Source organism: Diabrotica virgifera, chromosome 3, assembly GCF_917563875.1.
Source record: "Diabrotica virgifera virgifera chromosome 3, PGI_DIABVI_V3a".
NCBI classification, from domain to species: domain Eukaryota; kingdom Metazoa; phylum Arthropoda; class Insecta; order Coleoptera; family Chrysomelidae; genus Diabrotica; species Diabrotica virgifera.
Window position 1 is genome coordinate 87,270,438 of NC_065445.1, and position 27,470 is coordinate 87,297,907.

General features: G+C 32.9%; 1 protein-coding gene across 2 annotated transcripts in view; it reads right to left on the minus strand.

Annotated features, from left to right (window-relative positions):
- The window catches only part of LOC114330527 (DDB1- and CUL4-associated factor 6), a 76,727-nt gene that overhangs the window by 12,669 nt on the left and 36,588 nt on the right, over nt 1-27,470 (minus strand). Inside the window, exons 6-9 of one of the 2 annotated variants that reach the window (XM_028279880.2) lie at nt 20,774-20,963; nt 17,370-17,583; nt 8,546-8,846; nt 6,176-6,330 (exon numbers count right to left, since the gene is read on the minus strand). In XM_028279880.2, coding sequence (XP_028135681.1) covers nt 6,176-6,330; nt 8,546-8,846; nt 17,370-17,583; nt 20,774-20,963 — 860 coding nt within the window. Of the gene's footprint in view, nt 1-6,175; nt 6,331-8,545; nt 8,850-17,369; nt 17,584-20,773; nt 20,964-27,470 lie in introns of both variants that reach the window. The other variant, XM_028279879.2, reaches the window with a different exon arrangement.

A 27,470-nucleotide genomic window follows, 5' to 3' on the forward strand; every position in this document is an offset into this window, starting at 1 on the left:
GGGATTTTTTCAGTTACTCGAGCGCGTCAGATTATCATATGGGGAGAAACCTGGTACCCTGCAGATGTACCTCTACAATATATTGGCTCTTAACACAGGGGAGTTCGTTAAGGGGGGCCCGAAAAAAATCTATCCTTAAAAAAACTCGAAATTGTCAGATTAAGATAAGGTAAGTTAAGTACATGCAAGAGAGCGTATATTTAAAAAATCTGACGATATGGGCCGGGCATAAGGATATGGGTGAGTCCCAAAGTTTCATAAGAAAAAAGCGAATATTTCGCGAAATGAATGACAGATCGAAAAACTAAAAAATATTTGCTCAATATTTTTTAAAAATCTATCGAATGATACCAAACACGACTTCCCACGGAGAGGGGTGGCGGGTAAATTTAATATTTTAAATACGAATCCCCCCCGTGGGGGGTTACTTTAAAATCTTAATTAGGAGCCCCCATTTTTTATTGCAGATTTGGATTCCTTACGTAAAAATAAGTAAATTTTATTCGAAACATTTTTTTATTTTTTTTTATGAATAGATGGCGTTATATCGGAAAAAACGATTGTTGGAAATGGAAAATTAAATTAAAAAATGGCAAGCGCCACTCAAATGGAAAACTTCACTTTTTTGGTTTTAGGACCTACTCTTTACAACCCAATAGGTCCCCATCACGCTCGAGTGACTGCACATTTAGCATACTTTGCTCCTCTACTATTATGTTATATTTTGTTTAGACTACATGGAAAATCAACACCCACGTTTATAATTGTTTCGCGGTGTCAGCGGACAACGAATAGTTTTAGGAACGAATTTGTATCATTAATTTTAGTATTTTTAGTATCGTTTGTACATCTAAGCTGAAAACATCTTAATAAACTTGTCCATTTTCCTTCAGAAGTTTTGTCACTTTAATTTTCCACCAAACCATATCATTTCGTACAGAATAAAAATCATATACAACTATAAGATCGTGTACAGATGCAATATTTGTCATAAAGCAAATTACTGAAAAATCACTAGACTATAATAGACCAGCATTTCTATGTCTGATTGACTTGAAGAAAGCATTTGACAGAGTAGACTCGGAGATTAATCCATCTTCTGTATAATAGAGAAGTTCCCCTAGATAACATAAAAACTATTGAAAACATCTACCAAAACAACAAAATAGAAGTAAGAATAAATGGACAACTTACAGAGCCTATAGACGTAGAAGGCGGAATAAGACAGGGAGACTCATTCTCAAGACTATGCTCTTCAATCTAATCATGGATGAAATCGTCAAAAGTGCAAACAAAGGCAGAGGATAGATACAGAATGGGAAACAAAAAAGCAAAAATACTCTGTTACGCAGACGACGCAATATTGATAGCCCAAGATGAATACAGTCTGCAAAGAATAGTCCACAGCTTTAGCATAAGAACAAAAGAATTCAATATGACAATTTCATCACCAAAAACTAAAACAATAGTAATCAGTAAATAACCAATCAGATGCACAATAGAAATTGATAGCGTCAGTATTAAACAAGTAATGGAAATAAAATAGCTTTTCAGAGCATCATTACGGTAGCTTTCCTGATGAGAACTAAGGGGTTCGAAATGGCCATAGAAAGAGGGTAATGATCTCTGAATTAAAAATAAAAATAATGCCTTTATCTACCTACGTTCTTACTCACGTATTGAGTACAAGGAGACAGTTTCGTTGATCTTTGCCTCGATGAAAAGATGTGTTGTGGAGTGCAACTATATAGACCCCCACGTCTCTGCATTCATCACCCTTTATTCCTTGCAAATTTTAGAAGGATGGGGAATAGGTATAAGAGAGAATCTGTTTCCGAACTAAGAAATCCAAAGATTTTATTATTTTTAAACATTTATTTGTTTGAAAATGGAGTCTTTTGGTTTCGACAAGTTGGAAATAAACTACTTTGGAATTACATTGCCCAGCTATGGAGGCCTGGACAAAGAAGTGAGAAATCAAGTACAAAAAGCAAATAGACTGGCAGGATGCCTTAATAACACTATATGGCCAAACCGACATATTATTAACACTGAGATGAAGTCAAGGATTTATAAAGCCAGTGTAAGACCAATAATGGCATATGCATCAGAAACAAGATCCGATACAGCCACAACAGAAATACTGCAGGAAAGGGCAGAGATGAGAGTACTGAAAAGAATTACAGGAAATACACTGAGAGATCGAAAGAGGAGTGAAGACATTAGAAGAAAATGTAACGTACAGTGTATAAACGAATGGACACAAAATTGAAAAAAAAAAGAAAGGAATAAGCACATACGCAGAATAGGGGAGACACGTGTGGTCAAAATAGCAAGAGATAAATCGCTAATCGGTAAAAGTATCGGTTGACCGAGCAAAAGATGGAGTGACAACCTTCGATAGAGGTATCAATTCGCTAATAAATAAGTAGAATTGCTTGTAAAGAGGAAGAAGAAGAATATGTATAACTGATTGATCAAGAGAATGGTTCACTGTCCTTCTTGGAATATACCATATACGCTGTGAGCTCGTACGTAGAGGGGATATTTACAAATTCGCTAGCGCCAGTAGTGACAAGTCTGTAAACCTTTACCGGAAATTTGATATAAATGTCAAAGTGATTAATTTAAAATTAAAATTAAAAACTTTAATTATAAAAAATATTAGTTGGTCAAAGCTGTGGTATATATTTTTACCTTAAATATACTTACGTTTTAAATACTGAATTTATTTTTTTTTACTGTTCCGTAATATGTAATTATAAATTATTCTAATAATCTTAGCGCCATCTACACGATAATTGTGAAAGTATCCGAAGTAAGAAATTCATATTTTATCAATAGAACGTCAAAATGATTAGCAAAATCTTAAAAAAATCGATTACAATTTAATTACTTTTTTGCGTTGTAAATATTAAGCGATAACAATTAAATAATAAATTTAAAAATTACCGGTGAAAGTTGAATTAGTAATCCGCTAGGAGCGCCACCAGCGAAGCTCAGAGCGTATACCTAGCAAATGGAAAAGATAATTCAATTACGCGATTCTATTTAAGACTCAAAATGTTTGCTCGGTCTATGTTAATAAATATGTATATGTATACGTCTATAACAATAGTATGTCCAGTAGAAATTCATGTGCTATGGGATAAAATATCAAGTCTACGTGGTGTTCTATCGCTCTAAGTAAAAATAGACTGGGTGTTCTTTTAAAAGAAGCCATCTGAGTTAAGAAATGGTCTTAACTTAGTGTTCAATTCCGATAGAAAATATGAAAACTAATTAGTGTATAATAATGTAATTCTTGAAAAATCTGGACAAAGTGTTGTATCCCTCCGAGGTACAGATTTTATACCTATATTAAATCCAACGTTTTATTTGGAGGTTCATAGTTGATATGCCCTTAGTGTGTCATACAAACGTCGAATAAATATTAGTCTAAGAGCTGGGAGCGGATTTTGTGCGTGATAAGTAATATGGAAAACTATACGGGGATATGTTGAATTAGTTGTGTACGTGACTTTCCCCAACGGCCGGAAACCAAAGTGGGGGACGAGGGTAGTTATAAGGAGTCAAAGTCGCGGTTTTTATTATATTTTTTGTGACGCTTATGATCGAGATAGTGCATCAAATTTGGGAATAAGTAGGCCATGACAGAACTAAGTAAAATCTCTTGAGGCGGAACGCTGCGTACCCGACAAAGGAGTGGGGGTAGGGGTAAATATAAAAAATATAAGGGGGTTTTTCCGACGTTCGTCATTGAGATAGTGCACTAAAATTTGGTAATAAGTAGACCATGACGTAACTAAGTAAAATCCCCAGAGCCGGAAACCAGAGTGGGGACGAGGGTAGTTATAAGGGGTCAAAGTCGCGGTTTTTATTATTTTTTTTTGTGACTCATGATCGAGATAGTACACCAAAATTTGGGAAGTAGGTCATGACGTAACTAAGTAAAATCTCCAGGGGTGGAACGCTGCGTGGCCGACAAAGGGGTGGGGCAGGGATGAATATAAAAAATTAAAAAGGTTTTTTGCGACGTTCGTGATTGAGATAGTGCAACAAAATTCGGGAATAAGTAGACCACGACATAACTAAGTAAAATCCCCAGAGGCGGAAACCAGAGTAGGGGACGAGGGTTGTTATAAGGGGTAAAAGTCGCGTTTTTATTATTTTTTTTTGTGATGCTCATGATGGAGATATTGCACCAAAATTTTGGAGTAAGTAGGTTATGACGTAACTAAGTAAAATCTACAGAGGCGGAATGCTTACTTAAAGTAAGCATTTTACTGAAAAATCACAATAACTTTCGTCTTAAAACACCTCAAATTGTTAAAAAAAGGTAGTTTCGAAGCAAAAATAGCAATCTTTTTGTGAGTTGTTTAAAAACTGTTTGCCATGGAAAAATTTTGGTAAACTTTTAAACATAGTACATCGGCATCATAATCCATCGATTAAAAAGAAATTATGCTTATGGGTATGATATCGGCCTTTTTCGATACAAGCCATCCCACTAGTAGTCATCACATACTGTAGCTAACAGGAAAAGACGAAAGGCATGTTTCCTGTGCCTTAAAACATGAACCCGTAAACCAAGTGGAGCACACCCTAACAGGAAAGCTTGTTATTGTTCTTCCACTATAACTTTTCCCATGCGTCACGATTCATTTTCAAACAAGTTGAATCAAAAAATAAAGTGAAACGTACGTCGATGTTTAGATCATTGATACAGTCGGAAAAATGAAAGAATACCCATGAACGATCACATCAATCACTTATTTTGTATTTGCTGTCTTTTTCTATAACAAACGTTTGTTGTTTATAGAAAAAGAGAGCAAATACAAAATAAGTGATTGATGTTGGGTATTCTTTCATTTTTCCGACTGTACGTACTGTCAGAGTGTCCGTGGTAATAATTAGGAAATGACTATTATCCCGTTGAAGTTAATTTATTGAAGTGTTTAATCTTTTTTCACTATTGAGAAGATTGATGGACTCAAAATTAAAGTGTTTGAACATCAAACAGACTATTACGAATATAAAGATAAATCGCCACCGTCTACGAAAAGTATAGCTCCGAAAAATGCTGTTAAGAGTAGAACTTTCAATGAACGCCGCGAAAAATGTTTTAGCGAAAAAATTTATTTTTTGAGGAGTATCAGCAAAAAACATCATTTCTTCTGTGGGTCCACGAAAATTATAATTACTAAAAAGTTCTCAGAAATAATTGTTTTCGTCGGCATCTATTATGAACTAAATCTTTTCGTTATAAATATTTTGGGAGTTATAATCTTAGCGGACACGCATATAAATAAGAATTGTATCGTCAACACTTACCAAAGAATTATTATTTTCACTGAAAATGTATTAGGAATCACATTAATCATAGGTACCAGCGAAATACAGAACGGTAATAAATAAATTTTAAAAAAATCACAACAACAAAGTTACTATTGTTAAGAAGATTTAATATTACCTAAGGTTGAGAAATACAAAACTATCGAGTGAATTGCAAAAAAAAACAACTAATATTCTTAATATATTAAACCTTTGGGGAAACAGTGATACAAATGCAAATTTTTTACAAATTGAATTATCAACACTACGATATTACTAATACTCGTCTTTTTCTGGGGACCCAAAAGTCAGTATTGCAACTTTTCCTTTATTTAACTGGAATATTTATTTATTATTTTATAAATATAAAACCAAATAAACTTCAATGATAAATAAATAAAACTTTATTGATTTATAAAACAAAATAAACAATAACAGCAAATACATCAAAAATCTGTCACGGTCATTGAAAATTATAAACGTCAAAATTCATAAGCTATCAAAGACATTCGATATTGTTTATTCTTGTTTAACTTATTGTGATTTCTATGGAAAAGCGGCTTAATTTTGCGATACTAGTTTCTGTGAGTTAAAAAGAGACCTTTATAAAAAGTAGTTCGTGAATTATTTCGTGCATGGGAAAAGTTAGAATGGAAGTACACGATATTGTTTTAAAATTGCCAATTTTCTGTTTAGATCGATTGGAGAATCTTCAACGAATATTTGGGCATCCGCGTATAATGTTTTCTTTACCCCTGGATATTTTTTAATTAGAGAAAAAATAAAGAAAATGGTAACAGATTAGGCGAATCTCTCTATAATTAAGGGAAGTTTAATATACCTTGAGTTTCTGTGTCCCATATACTTCATTTTCATTTCAGCCTCGAACACGTGTTGTTTATCGTCCTCCTCTTCGTTAACTTTTCCACCACCTCCTCCGAGAGCGTCAGGTACAGCTTCTTCTTCATCTTCGTAGTCTAAATCGACTTCAGCATTCTAAAATATAGTTTTAAATAATATTGAAATAAAAAAATTATAGAGGGTAATTATTAACAGTGTTTACGTTTATATTAAAATATTAAAAACATTATTGACGGTCTTCATTTATCCTCATATTACTAACTTTCATATTTGTAAGAAATAAAAATTATGTTCGGTATTGCTAATTTGAAAAAATTTGCATTTTTTACAATTAGAAGGATGTACATCATATTATAGCCGATTCTATATACAGTGTGTCTGTGTAACTTGGAACCAAATGGAAAACTTTTTTATTGTCAATTTTACGAAAAAATTGGATGTCTGGGTTTGGGTCTACTTATACCATACTAAAAGAGCTGATATGAATATTACGTGATGCAAAAATGTATTTTCATTTTGATGGAAAATAAAATTCTAGCTTTGTTTTAAAAGATTTTTCCATAATATTTGCTAAATTTGAAGTAAAACGCGCCACAAAAGGATAACTTTGATAAAGTTTGCATTTTGAAGCCCTTTGTGGCGCGTTCTAGATCAAATTTAGCAAATATTATGGAAAAATCTTTCAAAACAAAACTAGAATTTTATTTTCCATCAAAATTAAAATACATTTTTGCGTCACGTAATATTCATATCAGCTCTTTTAGTATGGTATAACTAGACCCAAACCCAGACATCCAATTTTTTCGTAAAATTGACAATAAAAAAAGTTTTCCATATGGTTCCAAGTTACACAGACATACTGTATGTATATAAAATCGGCTATAATATGATGTAAATTCATTCACTACAAACCTATATCGCCCATAGACTGTTAATATCGATTTTTGCGGCATGTAATTCCGCAGAAAGAGTCCAAAAAAAATTTAGTTATCAATAGAATAACATTTTTAGTCCAATAATATTTCAAATGCATTGTGCTAACATATCTTCCACTAATGAACTTTATATTTTTCTTGTTTTATATATAAAAAATGCAAAAAGATCAATTTACTTTGCATTTTTTATACTGAAATATTAACTGTCCTAATGTACACGTATCGGCCAGTTTATTTTAAGATTCCGATTAACTAATAATATTATTAATTTGCTACGGATGAAAGAGTTTCTACGAACGATATTCGCTCCGTGCATGACTGACGCAACACCTAGCGTAGTCACGTGACATTTTTGGCGACCACAATTTGAAGTTAAGCATATGATAAATACATATTGTGAAGTTGAAAATTATTAATAATTAGTTTTTAACGATACTTTTCCAATTTTTGTATAAAATGGATGTAGTACAAGTATTAAGAACTGAGTTTATAGAAATTCATCATAATTTATCTTTTCAATCCCAAAAGCAATAGAAAAGGAAAAATATATCCTCGTTTTTAAACCAGAAGGTGTAAATAATTGATGGATTCGACCGTTACTTGATGGAAGTTCATTTTATCTAACAATAAAACACTGAAAACGTTTGTTTTCTATACCTCCACAAAATTTATTATAACTAAGTGACTACAGCTGTTTCGGCAGAGTGCCTTTCTCAAGTGATCACTCCACAAAATTTATTATAACTAAGTGACTACAGCTGTTTCGGCAGAGTGCCTTTCTCAAGTGATCACTTGAGAAAGGCACTCTGCCGAAACAGCTGTAGTCACTTAGTTATAATAAATTTTGTGGAGGTATAGAAAACAAACGTTTTCAGTGTTTTATTGTCAGAAGGTGTAATTCAAATTTACCGCGCTGTAATGCTCGTTTGTAATTGATCCAACCGCAAGCAAGTTTCTCCACTAAATTATGAAATTTTGACACTACTGACTTTTAAATTTCTTAGGTTAATGAATTATATCGGCGATTTTTTTGTGTTTTCTTAGTTATTTCTCTAATTTTTAGACGTAAGTCTGCATTTATATAACAAAACTGTTGTTTTTAGAACTCTTTAGAGCATTGTTATTAGTCTTATAAGTTGTCCGATACTGATGAGTGGATTACCGTCGAAGGCTGACATGGTCAACCAAAAAAGAAGATGAATCTGATGATTTTTATAGTGACATTATTTGGTGTGAATCTATCTTTTGAGTTCATTCCTCATAGTTTAAATCTTTTCTCTAATTTATTTGACATTATTGGAGATCTATAGAAATTACGCTTACGTTTTTGGCTATTAATAGAACAATTACGGAGCGAATACGTTTGGAGTCTATTTTAACAAAGTATAAAAGTTTTAAATATTTTTGTAATTTACCGTTTCTTCTCTCCTTTCAGTCCTGTCTCTGCGACCACGCTCTGAAGTTGAAGGCACTGTAGAGGCTGTTGGAGGATTTTCCTCGAAAAAGCTTCTATTATTGACACGAAGGCTTATCGTTGAGTTTGAGGTGCTCTGTTGAGAATATCTAAAGCTTACAGACGGTTCCGCACCATGCTGATTTATGAAACCTTCTCTAAGATCTCTTAGCGCGATCAAGTGGGTATGAAGGTGACTAGTGATTCCAGCACGAGGACCATCTGGATTTGGCTGGCAATCTTGTGCGGGAGGTCTATCAGAACTGCTACAAATATAATTGGATTTAAATCAATACGAAAGCAAATTATTAAGATTATTTTGATTCCTAACACTTGGCTTGCTTTTAATGTGTTAGCTTAAAGATGTATGCATGTCTTTTTACTACCAAAGCAAGATTACGTACGTCAAAATTTCTGACGTCAGAGCACTGCCAAGACATTAGAATGTGACTTTTCATCATGGCCACGTTTATGTCATTAAATAATTGATGGATTCGACCGTTACTTGATGGAAGTTCATTTTATCGAACAATAAAACACTGAAAACGTTGAAAGGCACTCTGCCGAAACAGCTGTAGTCACATAGTTGTAATAAATTTTGTGGAAGTATAGAAAACAAACGTTTTCAGTGTTTTATTGTTCGAATTTATGTTATTACGTGTCAGAGATATTTTTCTTTGTTTTTGTTTACTATACAAATAATATCTATAATTATTTATTCTAATTCATGATGTCAACTGGTTTTCATTACTTGCCGAAATATATTAATTAACAACAATATTATCATAGTGTAGATCATTAAAATAGATCATTTAATATTATTTTAAAACTAAGTACTGTAAACGCTAAAATTCATAAAAAACTTTCTGATCTTTTAATCTAATAATAATTTTATTTCTAATAAACCTAATCTAAAAAATCTACATTAAGAAATCTAAATTCTTTAACTTACTTCTCTGCAGTTAATGGTAAAATGGAACCATTATTTCGTTCTTGTTCAAAATAATCTATTAAAGAAGCATTTTGATTTAGGCGAGTATTAAGCATACCAGGCGAGTACTGAATCTTTAGATTGTAGGATTGTAGCTGCAGGCTCCATCTTGCTAATCGACCGCTGGGAGTCTTTTCTCTTTCCATATATTTCTTCCAAATATTTCGAACCTTCTTCTTTTTCGAGGATCACGAGGTGGACTACTATATAGGGAAGGTATCGAGTCTTTGAATATTTCATCAATAGCATCTGGCGAATATAAGTCATTGTGTTGAAATACTTCTTTTAATGGTATCTGTGTTGGTACATTTGGTAGTTCTAGCTCGCATAGATTATAACTTTGCTCTTCCGGTAATGGCGATGTAAAAATGTCGAGAAACGGTGACCTTACTTGCCTAACCCCTGTAGCATATACAGTTTTCTTTGAGGGTGCTTGTTGTCTGTCATTCGGAGTATGATCCGTCGTTTCCAAAAACTCAAAAAATTGGTCTGGTTTATCAGCAAAAGACCAGCACCTTTGTGGTATGTGTAGGGTCATGGCCGCCTTCTCGAGAAAATCGATTCCCAGAAGTGTTCGATTATCTGAAGCGTTCGGTAGAACTATAAAGTTTATTTGAAAAGTTCTGGTTTCAATATCTATTTCAACTGTGGTGCTAAGCAGCTCTTGCATTTGGTTAGAACCATCGGCTAGGGTTACCGTAGCTTCCGATTTCTTGAAAATAACAGATGGTGTCTTCTTCAAGCACTCATAGAGAGATCTACCAGCGACGCTAGTCCTGGCTGCAGTGTCTATATGCGCAATGCCTCGGATGCCTTGTACTGTTATTGGTATTGTCGGTACTTGAGTGCTTAAGCTTTGTAGTGTATTGAAGGAGTAAAAATTCACAGCTTGGGTGTTTACGTTAGGTCGCGAAGCTGTACATACTGGACAATTGCTTCTGTAGTAACCGGCCTTGCCACATCCATAGCATATGATACCATTATTGGTTTGGGGCAATTCTTTCATTGAATTCTGCGTATCAGGTGCTTTGTTGGTACCGGGATGCTTTTCATTTTCTTTAGTCTGCCGCTTTCTACACACATCAGTTGTGTGGCCTTTGAAGTGGCAAAATCCACATCGTGCCGGCTTGCGTTTTGTTGAAGTGCCTTGTTTCTCGTCTATTCCTTTATCTGGGATAGCTTCTTTGCGAATCTCCTCACATTGTCGGCCTTTATCTAAAAGCTCACTGAACGTGGTTATTTTATTTCGGGGTACTTCTTTCCGTATGTGGAGACTCAGCAATCCATATATTAAGTCCAATTGGGTCTGTTCGTCGTGTCTGTTGAGGGGCAGTTGAGCGAGTAACGCCCTCTTCTGCGTAACGAATTCATCAATGGTTTCGTTGGATTGTTGCTTATTGTTAAATATATCAACATAAACTTGGTGTGCAGGTTTAGATGGTGAGAATGCTGTTCTAAGTAATTGGGTAGCGTCGTTCCAGGTTTTGGCTTCGTTCTGGACGCCTTGCCACCATACAGCTGCATTGTCAGTAAGCAGTAAAGGTAACCCTTTCAGTGCGTCTGCTTCTGAAATATTTTCAATTTCTTTATAAATTGACACCGTTGTTATGAATGTTTCAACTGTATTATGACATCGTTTACCGCTAAAACGTGCGGTGCATTTACTAAAACTACCGCTGGAATTGTTGGTGCCTGGACTGGCTGCGACTGTTCTAAGTAATTCATTAAATTGATCCGCAGACATAGTTATAGTAGTCATATTTTCAGCAAATCTTGGACTTCTTCTAAGTGTCGCGTTTTGATTTGGATCGGCCACGTTTGGTGTAGTCGTCGCTTACGGGTTATCACAATTATACAAATCGTCGCAAAGCGAATTCTTGTCGACGCTTGTTTGAAACGTACAGAACTGACAAAACAATGAAAAGCTAGTGAATGTTTTATTGCACGATCTGCAAGCCAAAGTAAAATGTGAATATAATATAATGTGTGTTGAGAACAGCTACTAAACAAAGCCACGAAAGGCGAATGTTTCGTCTGATGTCTTCAACACGTTTAAAATATTTGTTAATAGGTAATATGTAGAAATGTTCGTTTTTGTATTGAAAACGCTACTAAACAAAGCCACAAGTGCGAATGTTCTGTTGGTCGCCTTCAACACGTTTATTAAATTATTTCAAAATTTCCAAAAACAGCTACTAACAAAGCCACAAAGGCGAATGTTTGTCGGGTGTCTTCAATTGAATTTACTATTCAGTTACAAGTTTGAATATTATTTGTTATTATTATTGAAAACAACTACTAAACAAAGCCGTAGATAGCGAATGTTTTGTCGGGTGTCTTCAATTGAATTTACTATTCAGTTACAAGTTTGAATATTATTTGTTATTATTATTGAAAACAACTACTAAACAAAGCCGTAGATAGCGAATGTTTTGTCGGGTGTCTTCAATTACCTTTATTTTAGAATTTGCTAATTATTTCCTATGAAAACAACTACTAAACAAAGCTCCATAAAGCGAATGTTTTGTCGGGTGTCTTCAATTGGATTTTTTCAATGCGGATAAGTGAACTAAACAAAGCCTGCTTTGCGAATGTTTTGCCGTAAATCTGCACGTGTTCAATGTTAAGCGGAATCGTTGCAATTCTTATTTCTTAACACGACGATATTAATTTTAAAAAGGCTTTACGTTGGACGCCAGTTGAAATGTTATGATTAAAACTTTATTGAGTCTAAAATCTTAATACAAAAAAAACATTAAGTTATCGAAATTTAAAGAAACGCTGAGAGTTAAAGTCTTTATTACACGTCTTCACTTGTCAACGTCTTGGATTCGAGTGTTGAATTGTCGAATGACCGAAAATGCCCTGGCCTCTCTCCGAGTACCTACCACCACCTCGAGTCCATGTGGTAGTGGGGTCGGGTACAATCGACACCAGTCGATCATGCCGTGGTGTGGAAAGACAGGGCCGGCTCAGTTTGCTACACATTACAAATATTTCGGCGTATTCTTAATATATTTCGGCAAGAAATGAAAACCGATTGACATCATTAATTAGAATAAATAATTATATATAGATATTACTTGTACAGCAAAAAAAAACAAAGAAAATATCTGACAAGTAATGACATACACGTGGCCATGATGAAAAGTCACGTTCTAATGTCTTGGCAGTACTCTGACGTCAGAAATTCTGACCTACGTAATCTTGCTTTTGTAGTAAAAAGACTATAATATGAATGTGGATGTGCATGTTTGTTAAGTTGATTTGGAAAAAACATTTGACAAAGTAAGACATGAAAAATTAGTCCAAATTCTAAAGACAAAAGGGACTTACGAATAATAACAAACCTTTACTGGAATCAAAGAGCAAACATTGTAATAGATACCCAACCCATTCCAGAAATTGAAATCAGGAGAGGAGTTAGGCAAGGATGTATTATGTCTCCAATACTATTTAATGTATATGGTAAGGCCATTTTTGAAGAAGCATTACTATTTAAAAGTGAAGGAATAATAACAGAAGATCTATTAACAACATAAGATATGCAGATGACATCGTGATTATGGCAAGCCCTGCTGAACAACTCCAATTACCTACTGCTAAACAAAACAAACAGTTTCTGTGAAAAATGTGGACTAGAAATGAATATAAAAAAGACTATACAGTGCTAGTCAAAAGTCCGTACCCCCCCTCGTAACTTTTGAACGGTTATACTTATAATAGTGAAATTTGGAGGAAGGAAATGAACTGACGTATGCTTCTTAACTAGTCATGACAGGTGACGTAAAAGTGACAGATGACTTTACAGCGCCACTGTGACAGATAATTTTAAATGGTACCCTATGGTAAGCGATACCTCGTTTGATAGGTATTGAAAATACCCATTCAGCTATACTAATTTTGTTTGAGTTTAAACTCATTTGTATGAATAAATGAAATAATATAAAATTGTAGTTTCGCATTTAATTAATAAAAATTCAAACCTCCGCCTATGGTTACTTGTCAAAAAGGTTGACGTTGACGTAAAAACTACTAGAGAGCTGAAAAATGTCAACTTTTTTGACAAAATAACCATGGGCGGACATTTGAATTTTTAATAATTAAATGCGAAACTACAAAGTTATATTTATTTCATTTATTCACCAAAATCAAAATCAAATGACTGAATAGGTATTATCAATACCTTTCAAATGAGGTGTCACTTGCCATAAGGTCCCATTGCAAATGATCTGTCACAGTGGCGCTGTAAAGTCATCTGTCACTATTACGTCACCTGTCATGACTAGTTAAGAAGCGTACGTCCGTTTATTTCCTCCCTCCAAATTTCACTATTATATGTATAACCGTTCAAAAGATACGAGGGGGGGTACGGACTTTTGACTAGCACTGTATACATAATAATCACAGAGAAAGCAAATATACAAATAGTCTGGGCTGATTATCGGAGAATAGGCCATTTTTGGGAAAAGTTATTTACCAGCAATTTTATTGCTGGAATCGAATCTTATGATTGTATATATTAATAATATAGGTATGCAAAGTCCGCAGATAGTGTGCTACTTTTTTTATAAACAAAATGGCGCCCGAAAATCGTGTTTTTTTCAATTTTTGCTCTATAACTTCAAATATTTTAAGTTTACACCAAAAACATCCAAATAAAAATTCACCGCAATTAAATTCTGCATAGAGACGTGTTTTCCCCGATTCACTTCGACGAAAACTTTCCCAGGAAAAAGCGGGTTTTTCCAACAAAATCTTTAATTTTCAACTAAAATTTTAGATAAGTAATTGTTAATAGATAATTAAATAACTTGGTAATGTAAAAGCCCTTTTCGTATGGATTATAATTCCAGAATCCGATGGAAATTGAATGAACAGTTTAGCAACAATTGAATTCTTAATTAAAAATTTACGGTCGCTATAATAACGACAATAATTATGATGCATAAGAATAACTATGATTTTTTCATAAAAAGACACTATACCTAGCTAATGTACTTTACAGAATTGAAATTGGACTATTTAAGCGGCCTCAGAAATATTTTAAAATTATAAAGAATTTTTTGGCTTATAAACAAATAGAATATCTCGGGAAACATTAAATTAAATTAAAATGTAAAAACAATATTCGAAAAACAGTGACAGGACGCTTCTTTCAAAAGAAAAAACGTTTAATTATGATGAGTAGTTCCTGAGATACAACCGGTCAAACTTGACCGGAATTTACGGCAAAGATATACACAACAGGATCATAATTTTCAAACAATCGCCTTTTTATTTTTGTCCTCTTTCTCCACACCAATTTTCATATCCTTAAAATACTCATAACATATATAATTATAATAAAAACTATCGATAATACGTGTGAAAATTGCCAAAAATAGCAAAATTCCAATCAAAAATTAGGTTGGAGAAAATGTAACCCTCAAAGTTCAAAATCGGTATACGTTAAAAAAATGCATTTTCTCGGCTTCCCATGGAGCAATTTCCTTCATTCTTTTTTTGTTCCTAAGTAACTCGAGTAGAACCATCGAACTAACGCATTATTAAATGTCAGACTTGCTTTTTTTTGTTATAATAATTTAATTTATTTATTATAACACAAAATTTTAATTTGTTTAAATAAAAATTGTTTAAATAATTATACAGCTTTCAGATGAGAATATTTATGTTTTTAACTTTAAAGGTACACTTGTAGTAAGTTTATCTAAAAAAAAGCCTACAACTGGAAAAAATATGTAGTTTTCTGTTCTTATAAATAAATTAATCTATTATAACAAAACAAAAGCAAGTTTGACATTTAATAATGCGTTAGTTCGATGGCTCTACTCGAGTTATTAGGGAACAAAAAAAGAATGAAGGAAATTGCTCCATGGGAAGCCGAGAAAATGCATTTTTTAACGTATACCGATTTTGAACTTTGAGGGTTACACTTTCTCCAACCTAATTTTTGATTGGAATTTTGCTATTTTTGGCAATTTTCACACGTATTATCGATAGTTTTTATTATAATAATATATGTTATGAGTATTTTAAAGATATGAAAATTGGTGTGGAGAAAGAGGACAAAAATAAAAAGGTGGTGGTTTGAAAATTATGATCCTATTGTTTATATCTTTGCCGTAAATTCCGGTCAATTTTCACCGGTTGTATCTCAGGAAACACTCGTCATAATTAAACGTTTTTTAATTTAATTTAGTTTAATATTTCTCGAGATATTCTATTTGTTTATAAACCAAAAAATTGTTTATAATTTTAAAATATTCCTGAGGCCGCTTAAATAGTCAAATTTCAATTCTGTAAAGTACATTAGATAGGTATAGTGTCTTTTTATGAAAAAATCATAGTTATTCTTATGCATCATAATTATTGTCGTTATTATAGTGACCGTAAATTTTTAATTAACAATTCAATTGTTGCTAAACTATTCATTCAATTTCCATTGGCTTCTGGAATTATAATCCATACGAAAAGGGCTTTTACATTACCAAGTTATTTAGTTATTTATTAACAATTACTTATCGAAAGTTTTAGTTGAAAATTAAAGATTTTGTTGGAAAAACCCGCTTTTTCCGGGGAAAGTTTTCGTCGAGTGAATCGGGGAAAACACGTCTCTATGCAGAATTTAATTGCGGAGAATTTTTATTTGGGTGTTTTTGGTGTAAAGTTAAAATCTTTGAAGTTATAGAGCAAAAATTGAAAAAAACACGATTTTCGGGCGCCATTTTGTTTATAAAAAAAGTAGCACACTATCTGCGGACTTTGCATACCTATATTATTAATACATACAATAATAAGATTCGATTCCAGCAATAAAATTGCTGGTAAATAACTTTTCCTTGTATTTTGCTAATTAGCCCAGAGTAAAATAATCATACATTTTATCATACGGAAATGTACCGATAGAAAAGGTTGATAAATACAAATACCTAGGAACCTGGATTTCGGAAAATAATGATCAAACAACAGAAATAAGGGTCAGGGGAGAAATAGCAAGAAATGAGTTTGTAAAAATGAAAACAATTCTCTGCAACAAGGACCTTAGATTAGAACTGAGAGTAAGAGCTCTGAGATGCTACGTGTTTACGATACTGCAATATGGACTGGACATTGAAAGCAAAAACACATAAATAAGCTACAGTCCTTTGAAATGTGATGTTACAGGAGGATGCTTAGAATAGCATGGACACAGAATAAAACTAACACGAAAGTATTGCGAGAAATGGGTAAAGAATACGAAATAATAAACACAATAAAAATAAGAAAGTGGCAATATCTGGGACACGTAATGAGGGAACAGCGATATGAACTGCTAAGACTGATAATACAGGGCAAGATAAGAGGAGGAAGGAGTATACGAAGAAGTAAAGTGTCCTGGTTGAAGAATTTAAGGGACTGGTTTAAATGCAGTTCCATAGTACTCTTCAGAGCAGCGGTAGATAAAGTAAAGATAGTGATGATGATATGCAACCTCCGATTGGGAGACGGCACTTAAAGAAGAAGAACACTTCGCTGCCAACGTATCCGAATTTAAAAGATACCTGCCGATTCGATTTAAAAAAATTAGTGCGTCGACCACTCTATTTAATGTTTTGCTCTACTTAGAGCTGATCAGATAGATGCAAGACATATTGGAAGACAAAAGGGCAGGTCACATTGGCATATTTCCTGGGAAAATTTTACGCGAAACATTTACATACTAATAAAAAAATGAACGATTATATGTAATCCTAATGGCACATATTGTATAGTTTTGTAAGTTGTTTACTTACAACTTACTTAGTGGACTCACCTTTGCTCTTGGTCAGTCTCCATACTACTCCCCTCTTCCGCATTCTGATTCCTGCTCTCCAAATGTCTCGGCGCATTTTCGTCAGCGTCAACTGAATCTTCACCACCGGCGCTGAGTGCTGCCCTGGTCATCGGATCATTCAACATCCGTGAGAGTACATCAGTCATGCGTTGCATTAAAGTAGCTTGGAGCTGAGGTCTAGCTTGACCAATACCTTGAGAAAATAAAATATAAGAAGGCCTGAATATTAATATTAAATAAATATATTAAAGAAAAATAGGTGAATATGCAGATTTAATTAAACCAAAGTGAGATAGAAACTAGGGAGGCACTATTTTGTTACCGTCTAGCGTTCGCTTACAAAAAAAAAGTTATGAGTTCCCAAAGAACATTTATATTTGTTTCATCGGCTACGAGAAGGCATTCGACCGAGTACAACACGATACACTATTCGATTGCCTGCAGACAGCAAGACTTGGCCACTACGATATAAGACCGCTAAAGTATTACAATCAGTATAGACGCTGCGCTGAAAAATCTCTTTGAATTTACTAACGCTAAATTTTTCACAGTTGATTACTGTGATTGTGTAGAGAAACATACTGCGGTCGGTCAAGCGAAACGTGAACAGAGGTTACTGTGAGGGTATCAAAGTTGCTTTCCTACGAAGGTAATTAAATCCATTTACTAAGGCTAAAAATCAGTACACACATTATAAATTGAATATAAATAAAAGTTATTATAGTCGGTCAGCAGTATAACGGGACAGATCCGGTCGGTCGACCCCAATGAATGTACAGGGTTATTCACTATATTTTGACCCCCTTGTAAACTGCTTTATTTACAGAATTAGAAAAAAATGTAAAATACAAAAGTCATTCGATTTTTTAATTATGATTTTTTGACATATATATCGTACTAGTGACGTCATCCATCCATCGATGGGCGTGATGACGTAATCGACTATTTTTTAAATGAGAATAGGGGTCATCTGCTAGCTCATTTGAAAGGTTATTCAATTCTCTATACAGTATTATAAACATTAAGATCATTATTTATACAGGGTATCAAAAAAATGTTTGAATTATTAATTAAACAATTAATTTAATTAAAAAAATTTTTTTGGACACCCTGTATAATTAATCATGTTAATGTTTGTATTACTGAATATGGAATTGAATAACCTTTCAAATGAGCAAGCACTCGACCCCTATTCCCATTTAAAAAAATAGTCGATTACGTCATCACGCCCAAATGGATGACGTCACTAGTACGATATATATGTCAAAAAATCATAATTAAAAAATCGAATAACTTTTGTAGTTTACATTTTTTTTATAATTTTGTAAATAAAGCAGTTTACAAGGGGTCAAAATATAGTGAATAACCCTGTACATTCACTGGGGCCGACCGACCGGCTCTGTCCCGTCATACAGCTGACCGACTATAATACCTTTTATTTATATTTAATTTAGAATGTGTGTACTGATTTTCAGCCTTAGTAAATGGATTTAATTACCTTCGTAGGAAAGCAACTTTGATACCCTCTCAGTAACCCCTGTTCTACGTTTCGCTTGACCGACCGCAATATGTTTCTCTACACAATCACAGTAATCAACTGTGAAAAATCTAGCTTTAGTAAATTCAAAGAGATTTTTCAGCGCTGCCTCTTGGACTAGTAGCCCCTATCCAAATTCGAGATAGTTGTAATGAAAAACTAGCCATTAAACTTGGAGTACGACAGGGTTGTGTTTTGTCACCCAGTCTTTTTAATCTGTACTCTGAAAAAATCTTTAGGGTGGATTTAGATGACATACAAGATAGAGTAGGACTAGGTGGAGAAGTAATCAACAATATCTGACGATACAGTCGTTCTTGCAGAAAATTTCTTCAGGCATTACTAGTAAATCTTGTCAGTGAGCAAGTTATCGGAGAAGCCTTAAAATCAACATTTCAAAGACAAATAATAACCAGGATCTAAATATAACGTAAGGATGTTATGCAAGGAGGTCCTGAAATGTTATGTGTGGTCAATTCAGAATGTTTGCTTATAAACATCATAAAGAGGACAAAAACAGAATACTTCGGCCATATAATTAGAGAACCTAAATACCATCTACATCGCCATATAATACAAGGAAAAGTGGAGGGAAAAAGATGGATTGGTAAAAAGGAACTTTCATGGCTGCGTAATATTAGACAATGTTGTGGTTCCACAGTAGAAGAATTATTCCGCGCAGCAGCCGATAGACAGGGGTTTCAGGAAATTTCATACATGATGACGCCCCACGTCTGAATAAAGGCACGCACCTAAAGAAAAGAAATAAAATTAACCCAACTAAGTTAAAATACCCTGTGATAACATATAAAATTAAGTTAACATACAGAATAATAAATCCACAATAATACTTCTTGCAAATAAGCAGTAAGTATGAGAGTTATGTATAGTCCTGTGATAGTGTCCTGGTTCTATTATACAGTATGGTGCAAATGAAAGGAATAAATTCGTTACTTCGTTAACCGACGACATTAAGGAAAAAACCCGAAACAGGCCGATTTTTATTTTTAAATTACGATATTTTAGCATATATATCACACGAGTGACGTTATCTATCTGTGAGTGATGACGTAATCGATGATTTTTTTAAATAAGAATAGGGGTCGTGTGCTAGCTCATTTGAAAGAGTATTTATTCAATTCTCTATTCAGTAATGTAAACAATAACATAATTATTTATACAGGGTGTCCAAAACGAATTTTTTAAATTAAATTAATTGACAAAAAAAGAAGAATGTATGTAATTTATTTAATTCAAAATACTTTTTACTCTTATCAGAAAACAGAAAAAAATGTTTATTTGAAAAATAAACATTGCTTTTCGCTTAAATTCAATGTTCAAGCCGGCTTCCACTATGCTCCTGCTTTTTGGAAGTTTGAACATTTATGTAATTTAAGCGAAAAGCAATGCTTATTTTTCAAATAAACATTTTTTTCCTGTTTTCTGACAGTAGTAAATGTATTTTGAATTAAATAAATTGCATACATTCTTCTTTTTTTTTGTCAATTAATTTAATTTAAAAAAAATGTTTTTGGACACCCTGTATAAATAATGATGTTAGTGTTTATATTTCTAAATACAGAATTGAATAACATTTCAAATGAGGTAACACACGACCCCTATTCTCATTTAAAAAAATCATGGAATTCGTCATCACGCCCAGATGGATGACGTCACTCGTGTGATATATATGCCAAAATATCATAATTTAAAAATAAAAATCGACCTGTTTCGGGATTTTCCGTAAAGTCGCCAGTTTACGAAATAACAAATTTATTCCTTTCATTTGCACCATACTGTATGTTGTCTCTGGAGGAAGAAAAGTAATAAATAATTTGCCACTTACTTGCAGATGAAGAGCTATTGTCCCTCTCAGGTCGAGCGTCTGGACCTGTATCTGACCAATCCCCTCTCAATCGCAACCTTCTCACGGGTATCGGGGATGATATTCTCTCTCTTTTTCCTGTTACAGCTTTGATTTTATCCCATGGTGATGGTTTTTTAATCGGTTTCCTAAGCTGTACTGCGCTATTATTCTAAAAAATAATTAAAACATTTAAGCTTATAAAAACTAATAATACTAAAGTTTTAACTCGTCTCTTACTACTTGATCATATACAGGTGTCTCGTTAATAATAATCAAACACATTAGTCCGTTCTTTAACGGTAAAATATTGCAAAATCTCTAAATTTTAAAGAACCGCTTGGATTGACATGAAATTTGGCATACACATAGCTAACAAGTCAAAGAAAAAAAAGTGATATTGTGCCGATATGTGCTTTTGCCCTGGGGGTGGTTTTCACCCCTCTTGGGGGTGACAAAATATTCGTCCAAAGAAAGTCAGGAAATAGATAAACTGGCTAATTTGAAGTAACTTTTGTTCTATAGAGTTTTTTCACTAAGTCAATACTTTTCGAGTTATTTGGCAGTGAATATGTTCATTTTTTCAACAAAATAACCACGCTGTTAGACGGTTTTTCGCAAATAACTCAAATAGTAAGTATTTTGTCGAAAAAACATTCTTAGCAATAAGCAATAAACATTCTTAGCAATAATATATATAGCCTGTAAAATTTTTTAAAAAATGGTGTATATCTCACGTCTCTACACCTACTAGAAGCAGAGTTATAGCTAATGAAAAATAGGTTCATATTCGTCAAATTCCAAATGGAATACGTTAATGTGAAATAAATAAAAATGAACCACATTTCGGGGAAAACTCATTACAACTTATTTAAAGTGTTTAAAAAAAGCTTCATTTTTGTTTTATAAAAAAATTTCTAGCATCAAAATTAAACAAGTTACGCTCAAAATAAAGTTAGTCCCTTTTGGTTTTGGTAAAAAAATCGAGAAAATCACCCCCTAATTAGTATCTTCATTGAACTTAATCGTTACGACTTCACAAGTTTCTTAACTCGTGTATATATTGTTTATATAATCTGTAAGTTTCATCGGTTCAAAGTCCTTATTATTGAAAGGGCTGTAGTTAAAAGGGGTTGAACGAGTCATTGATCACGAATGTATGCAAATTTAGAAACACCAAATCTTAATCAATTTTTGTCTAACAGAAAAACAAAAAAATATATGATATTTAGAAAAGCAAATCTGACTTTTTTTTGTTTTTCGAGATTTTTGGTATCTCTAACAATCTTTAAGTTATTTTGAAAAAAAGCATATTTTTCAAAATTTAAATTTTTAAAAATCTTATTTTGAAACCAAATTTTTTCAAAAATAAGCACTTTGAATCGATAAAACTTACAGATCATATAAAGACGACATAAGTAAAATAATTTGTGGAGCGGTAACGATTAATTTCATTTAAGTTAGGGGGTGGTCTTCCCGATTTTTTTTTTGCAAAAACAAAAGGGGCCAACTTTATTTTGAGCGTAACTTGCTTAAATTTAATGCTAGAAACTTTTTGTAAAAACAGAAATAAAGCTTTTTCTAAACACTTTAAAAAAGTTATAATGGGTTTTCCCCAAAAAGGGCTTAAGTTTTTGGATATTTCACGTCGAAATATTCTATTTGAAATTTGGTGAATATGAATCTATTTTTCATTGGCTATAACTCTGGTTCTACGAGATCCAGAGACCTAACGCGTACACCATTTTTTTTACTTTTTTATAAGTTATATTTTAGCTAAGAACGTTTTTTTCGACAAAATACTTACTTTTTGAGTTATTTGCGAAAAACCGTCTAAAAATGTGGTTATTTTGTTGAAAAATGAACATATTCACTCGCAAATAACTCGAAAAGTGTTGACTTGGCGAAAAAGCTCTATAGAACAAAAGTTACTTAAAATTAGTCAGTTTACCTATTTCCGGACTTATTTTGGACATATATTTTTTCACCCCCAAGATGGGGTGAAAGTCACCCCCAAGGCAAAAGCACACATCGGCACAATATCACTTTTTTTCTTTGACATGTAAGCTATACGTATGCCAAGTTTCATGTCAATCCAAGCGGTTCTTTAAAATTTAGAGCAAAAACCGTGAAAGAATGGACTACATAGTAAATAGTAAATATTGTACATATTATGGTGTTATGGTGGTCGTAGTCGTAGCTCGGCGACTAAAATACTGGCATATGTGGTCTATATCACTGAAAGTGATATAGACTTTGAGAGCATATAGACCAAAAACAGACGAACCACTCTGTAACGCTACTCTGTAGATCCACAGAGTGACTTAAGCAGGCGATTTTGTAGCCCCAATGATTTTGTAATAGACACCACAGTGACGGGGATCGGCGAACTGTAGATGGCCACTTTCAGGGCAGATGATTCATACTATTTGGAAATAACAAAAAGAATTAAAAGATAGGATCAAAAAGGAGGGGAACAAATTGAAACATTCCGCTTAAAATAAATACCCAAAATATCAGGTATAATGACCATAACAAATGAAAGAGAAAGAGAAGAGGGACAATTTCAGATGGAATATGTGGAAAATAAAGAAGTAGAAAAACTAAAATATCTATGACCAATAATGAAACCACAAGGTAGACTAAAGGAAGAAATATTAAGCCGAATAAACAAAGTTAATAATAAGTTAATATAATATACTGAACACTATATTACATGTTCTACATCTGCAAAACAGTAATTAGACTAGTGGTCACAGATGGATGTGAATCGTGAACCTCTCAACCACTGATGAAAATCAACTGAGAACATTTGATTGCAACATACTAGGGAAGATATTTGGACCAACCCGTTGCAGCGATGGTTCGTGGAGAATTAAAATGAACCACGAGCTGATGAACTAATGCAGAGCGCAGATATTGTTAGATTTGTAAAGTGACAAAGACTAAATTAGCTTAAGCACTTAGAAAAAATGCCAGATAATCGAGCTGTAAAAGTAATCCAGAGATGGAAGCCCCAAGGAAATATAACAAGAAGAAGGCCCCGTAAAGATGTATAGACGACGTAGAGGAAGATCTTAAAACAACGAACATCAGTGACGAAGGAAAGTATCCGACAGGGCAGAATGGAAGAACATTGTTAAGCAAGCCAAGACTCACAAAGGATTGTAGCGTCTTTAGAAGAAGAAAAATTATATGTTCTTTAATATAAAAGAAATTTCAAAGAAAACAAAAATAAGAGTGGACGAGTAAGTCATAGGACCAACATTAATATAATAATATACATTAATATAATGTTGGTATCTAAAATCCGATTATCTAAGATAAGAATAAGGGCTTGTGAGATCAAAATATTATTAGCCCAGTAAATGACCGTTTTGGGGTGTAATTTTCAGGGGCAACTCCGAATTGCATGAAAATTTGGATTTAGATTCTACTTACCCTCCAGTTTAAAGTTGAATTTGTGCCGTTGGTTGCTTTTACTTGTGGGGTGACAGTCACCCCTTTTCGGTAGGTGAAAACGTGTGTTTAAAATAAGCCCGGAAATGGAAAAATTGACTGATTATAAGCAACTTTCGTTCTATAGAGTTTTTTATTTATGTCAATACTTTTCGAGTTATTTGCGATTGAAAATGTTTATTTTATTTTTTTTTATTGTCAAATATGTACCTCAAAAAGTAAATATTTTAACGAAAAAATATTCCTAGCAAAAGTGTAGTTATAAAAAAACGAAAAAAAAATGGTGTATCAGTTAAGTCTATAAGCCGAGTAAAAGCAAAGTTGTAGCTTATGAAAAATACGTTCCTATTCGTCTAATTCCAAATCGAATATTTTAATGTGAAATCACTGAAAAATTAAGCAATTTTCGGAAAAAAACTTATTAACATTTGTTAAAGTGTTTAAAAAAAGCTTTATTTTTGTTTTTTACAAAGTTTCTAGCATCAAAAATAAACTAGTTACGCTGAAAAAAGCTGGCCCCTTTTTTCTTGATAAAAAAAAATCGTGAAAATCTCCCTCTATTTAGCACCCTAAATAATATTAATCGTTGCCGCTTTACCATTTACTTTAAATGTATGTGTATTGTTTATATTATGATCTGTAAGTTTGACCGGTTTGAAATGCTTATTTTTGAAAAAATTTGGTTTTATAGTAAAAAAAATTTCTAAAAATTTTGGAAAAATTTCTTTTTTTTCAAAATAACTGAAAAAGTATTGGTGATACGAAAAATCTCAAATAGTAAAAAAATGTAGGTTTTGCTGTTATAAATATGCTAGTTCCATTTTGTTTTTCTGTAAGACAAAAATTGGTTAAGATATGGATGTTCAAAGTTTGCATACACTCGTGATTTGTGACTCGTTCAAGCCCTTTTAACTATAACCCTTTCAAAAATAAACACTTTAAACCGGTCAAACTGACAGATCATATAAAAAATAGATAAGTAAAGTAAATTGTTTGTAAAGCGGTAACCATTCATTTCATTTGGGGAGCTAAACACGGGGAGATTTTCATGATTTTTTTACCAAAAAAAGGGGGCCAACTTTATTTTGAGCGTAACTCCCTTATTTTTAATGTTAGAAACTTTTATAAACAATTAAAATAAAGTTCTTTTTAAACACTTTAACAAAGTTTAAATGGGGTTTTCCCGAAAAGTGCTTTATTTTTTGGTTATTTCACAATGAAATATTCGATTTGAAATTGGACGAATAAAAACATATTTTCCATGAGCTACAAATTTGTTTTTGCTGGATCTATAGACTTCACAAATACACAACTCTTTTCGTTTTTTTCTAAGCTACTTTTGCTAAAAATGTTTTTTTCGATAAAATATTTACTTTTTAGTTATTTTCGAAAAACTGTCTGTTTTCGTTTTCCGTCGCAAATAACTCTAAAAGTGTTGACTTACATAAAAAACTATAGAACGAAAGTTGATTATAATCATTCAATTTATCCATTTAGGGGCTTATGCCCCTAAATGGATAAATTGAATGATTATATGAAGGTATGTTTTTTCACCCCCGAGTGGCAGCCCCCAAGTAAAAGCAACCAACGGCACAAATTCAACTTTAAACTGGAGGGTAAGTAGAATCTAAATCCAAATTTTCATGCAATTCTGAGTTGCCCCTGAAAATTACACGTTATCGCCGTATTTCCCGTTCATTTACTCGGCTATATGGAAAGATGAAGGAATAACGAAAATCAACAAAATCAGAAACGAAATGATAACGAGAAACTTGACAGTCAAGAAGTGTTTTAGAAAAATAGAAACAGAACAATTGACTAGTACGCATGGACAATAAAAAAACGGTAAACGTCATCTACGAAACCGAAACTGGAATTAAAAGACGAAGGAGCATGCCCAAGAGAACATAAAACCAAGAATTAGAAATAGAGCAATAATCAAAACGAAACTGAACTGGTCTCAAGCAAGAGAAAAAGCAAAATACAGAAAAACATATAGAAGAATCATTACCTCTACACCTACGGTAGAAAGATTGCGGATAAGAAAGTATAAGTAAAAAACACTTTTTTCATGTAATGATTTTAATGCTATTAGGATATGGAGATATATGTAGAGGTCAACAAGAAACGTAATATTTTTAATAATATATGACCTAACCGACATCCTAGAACAAGATCTATAAGTTTAAAAGTGAGTAAAAAAGTCAGGTAAAAAAATTTGCAGAAAAAAGGTTTAAAAACCGAATACTGCAGTAAAGTATTTATCTAAATCAAGACGCAAAAAAACTGCATGATTTTTGGACAAATCTGGTCCTAGTGAGTTTAATATTAATTGGTAACATACCTATTGGTAACAACACGATACAAGTACACCTAAATATTTATAAAACCTATTCGTATTAATTAAATTACAGTATGAAGCAAAAGCATAAACTATAAACAATAATCTATATAGGAAAAGTCAAACAATAAAGGTTGCACATAATTTTTCCCTAGTTGCCATATTTTAAACTTGAAAAAATATATAGGGAATAATCATATTTTTTTGACATGTAATTCCTATTACAGCAAGCATTTGATTGGCTAGAATTAGTGACGAGTTTATATGACGTCATTTATATGACGTGAGATTGGAAATTGTAACTGATGTCTGCCATAATATTGGAGATTAAATTTAATGTCAAAATATTGTTTTCAAATTATAATTTGGGAAGACGAAATACAACTATATTATTGTTTTAATACAATTCAACTAAGATATCCAACAATTTAAATCAAAATCAAAACGAAAAACTAAAGTAACAGAATTTAGTGTGTAGACAGTTTCATAGGACAGTTTATATTTTAACCAACTTCGCAGCTATAAACAAAAATCTTACATAACCTTCCAAAGGATAACATGACTTTGACACTAATAGTACAGATAGTTATCTTTGTTTCACACTCTTAAAGACAAAGAGAAACCGTGTAGCCGATAGTTGCTGTGGTAAATAAATATAGGTTTATATTTGGTAACAGCGCTTTTCTGCTAAATTTGACAGTAGCGAAAAAACTAATATATGAGGAAAAATGTGTTCAATTTGTTCGCCGTAAGTTTGTACCATTGAATTATGATGTCTAATTATTTGACTTGGACCATCTGCACTTCAATTTTCAATTTGAACACGTTTATTTAGTTCGAATTAAACAATTACTAATTTATTCATGCTGTAATTTAATC